The sequence below is a fragment of the Carlito syrichta genome, unplaced genomic scaffold (genome assembly GCF_000164805.1).
Source record: "Carlito syrichta isolate Samal-C Ts95f unplaced genomic scaffold, Tarsius_syrichta-2.0.1 Scaffold303226, whole genome shotgun sequence".
NCBI lineage: Eukaryota > Metazoa > Chordata > Mammalia > Primates > Tarsiidae > Carlito > Carlito syrichta.
Window position 1 is genome coordinate 171,446 of NW_007247322.1, and position 2,282 is coordinate 173,727.

The following is a 2,282-nucleotide window of genomic DNA, read 5'->3' on the forward strand; positions in this document are numbered from 1 at the left end:
CATGTGCATATGTGTGTGGTGTGTGTGTGTGGTGTGTGAGGTCACCTGGAACAAGCCCCTGAACAGCCCAGGCTGTTTCTGCCTCATTTCCAGAATCCTCGCAGCACCTGTGAGGTGGCTGGTGTCCTCTGCTGTCCCGAGCAGACCCTGGGGCCATAGCTTGGCAAGTGACTGCAGCCGAGGCCATGGGGAACCCCTCCCTCCTCCGGCCTGGGAACTTGCTGTGTGGTCTCAGGCCTGCCCCATGCCCTCTCTGGGCCTGTCTCTCCAGCTCGATCCCCTCAGGCCTCAGGACAGGGGATCCCAAGGATTTTCTGTCTTGGAGCCTCTAGCCCCAGCCAGCTTCAGGGACCCGGGTCCTCCAGTGGGCCAGGAGGGGCTCTCGGGGGGGCCCGCCAGGGGGTGCAGTCCCGGGGCTTGTCTGAGCACCAGGCCCACTCATGCCAACTGGGAGAACTGGTGTTTTGGAAACCCTCTCCCTGCCACTCAGCCATGTGGAGCTGATTCATCAGCCGGGCTGTCTGGGCCAGAGGGGGCCTTGGGGGTTTGGCCAGGAGCAGCCTTCCCTCAGGGGAGGGGGCGAGGGCTCCTCAGGGTCCTGTCTCTTGGGGTGGGGTGTTGCCTCAGGCGCGAGGGCTTTCCCAGCCCTCCTGGCCCTGCTTGGAGCCTTGGGGTAAGGGCAGGGGCGGGGGGACACGCTCAGTATGCCCTGGCATCCAGCCCCCACCCAGCTCAGAGACCCAGAGGCTCCAAACCCTAGGAATCTTCTGGAGAAGGAGGCCGAGCCAGGGCTGGGGGAGGTTCGCGAAGGCCTCTGACAGAGCCGCCAGTAGGTGGCACAGCGAAGCCCCTGCGGCTGCCCAGCGCGTGGGGGTGAGGCCCTGAAGGCAGCAGGGTTGCAGAGGGCTGGGACTGCTGGGGGACCCCCGGGGGGGCAGGGAGTGTCACTCGGACCCTCCGTCGCTCCCTCAGCCCTGCCGTCCTGTCTTGCTTCTTGCCTGGATCCAAACCCCAGCTCCTGGAGAGTCACTTAATTCCTCTCAGCCTCAGTTTCCCCACCTGGAACATGGGGATAATCATAGTACTTCCCCTATTGGGTTGTTACTGAGATTCAGTGAGAAATTCTATGTAAGAAACTTAAAACACCCATCAGTAGTGTGTGGGATGAAAAATAGAACTTAAAATAGTAACTGACACATGATAAGCAATGAAAGTGTAACTTACCATTATTCATTCAGCCACCAGGTAAGATGCATTTATTGAGCACTGACTGTATGCCAGCTACTGTGCAAAAACCCGGGGTGCTGAGAGGACAAAGATTCAGCCCCGTCCCTCCAGAGAAAGCTGGGGGACAGATGTACACCCCACATCTGAAACAGTGGGGCCCACTGTGCAGCGGGGGCGGGCAGGTGGGCGGCTCGGGCTGGGAAGGGAAGGGTCTTGCTGGAGCCATCTCATGTTTCCTGCCCCGCTTCTGGGTCTGGAGAGCCCCGATTCTGCATCCGAGGCCCCGGGGTTCCACTTCTGTCTCGTGTCCCCACAGGTTGCGGGGCACCATGGCGTCTGCGGCAGCCTCTGGCCTCCTCACCTCGCTACTGCTGCTGCTGCTCCTGAGACCCGCGCCCATGGCGGCCCACTCTGTGCCCCTGCCGGCAGCCTTCCTGGAGGACGTGGCGGGCAGTGGCGAGGCCGAGGGCTCGTCGGCCTCCTCCTCGAGCCTCCCGCCGCCCTGGACCCCGGCCCTCAGCCCCACACCCGCGGAGCCCCAGCCTACGCCCCCGGTGGGCCCCCCGCCCCCTACCAACCTCCTGGACGGCCTCGTGGACTTCTTCCGCCAATACGTGATGCTCATCGCCGTGGTGGGCTCCCTGGCGTTGCTGCTGATGTTCATCGTCTGCGCCGCCCTCATCACCCGCCAGAAGCACAAGGCCTCGGCCTACTACCCGTCGTCCTTCCCCAAGAAGAAGTACGTGGACCAGAGCGACCGGGCCGGGGGCCCCCAGGCCTTCAGTGAGGTCCCCGACAGGGCCCCCGCCAGCCGGCCCGAAGAGGCCCTGGATTCCTCCCGGCAGCTCCAGGCTGACATCCTGGCCGCCACCCAGACCCTCAAGTCCCCCGCCAGGGCTGCACCTGGCAGCGATGCTGCCAGGATGCTGGAGGGCAGGGCGGAGGGAAAGGAGACGGGCAGCCAGGAGGTGGACCCGGATGCCCAGGGACGCGGGGGCCCGGAGGAGGCACCAGAGGCGCTGGGGGAGGCATGCTCGGCAGGGGCCGAGGGGGCC

At 64.4% G+C, this 2,282-nt stretch overlaps 1 protein-coding gene across 1 annotated transcript in view; it reads left to right on the plus strand.

Annotated features, from left to right (window-relative positions):
* The first annotated feature begins 1,556 nt into the window (after positions 1-1,556).
* Positions 1,557-2,282, plus strand: part of TMEM119 (transmembrane protein 119) — an 8,620-nt gene continuing 7,894 nt past the window's right edge. Inside the window, exon 1 of the mRNA XM_021712389.1 lies at positions 1,557-2,281. Coding sequence (XP_021568064.1) covers positions 1,557-2,281 — 725 coding nt within the window. The remainder of the gene's footprint in view (position 2,282) is intronic.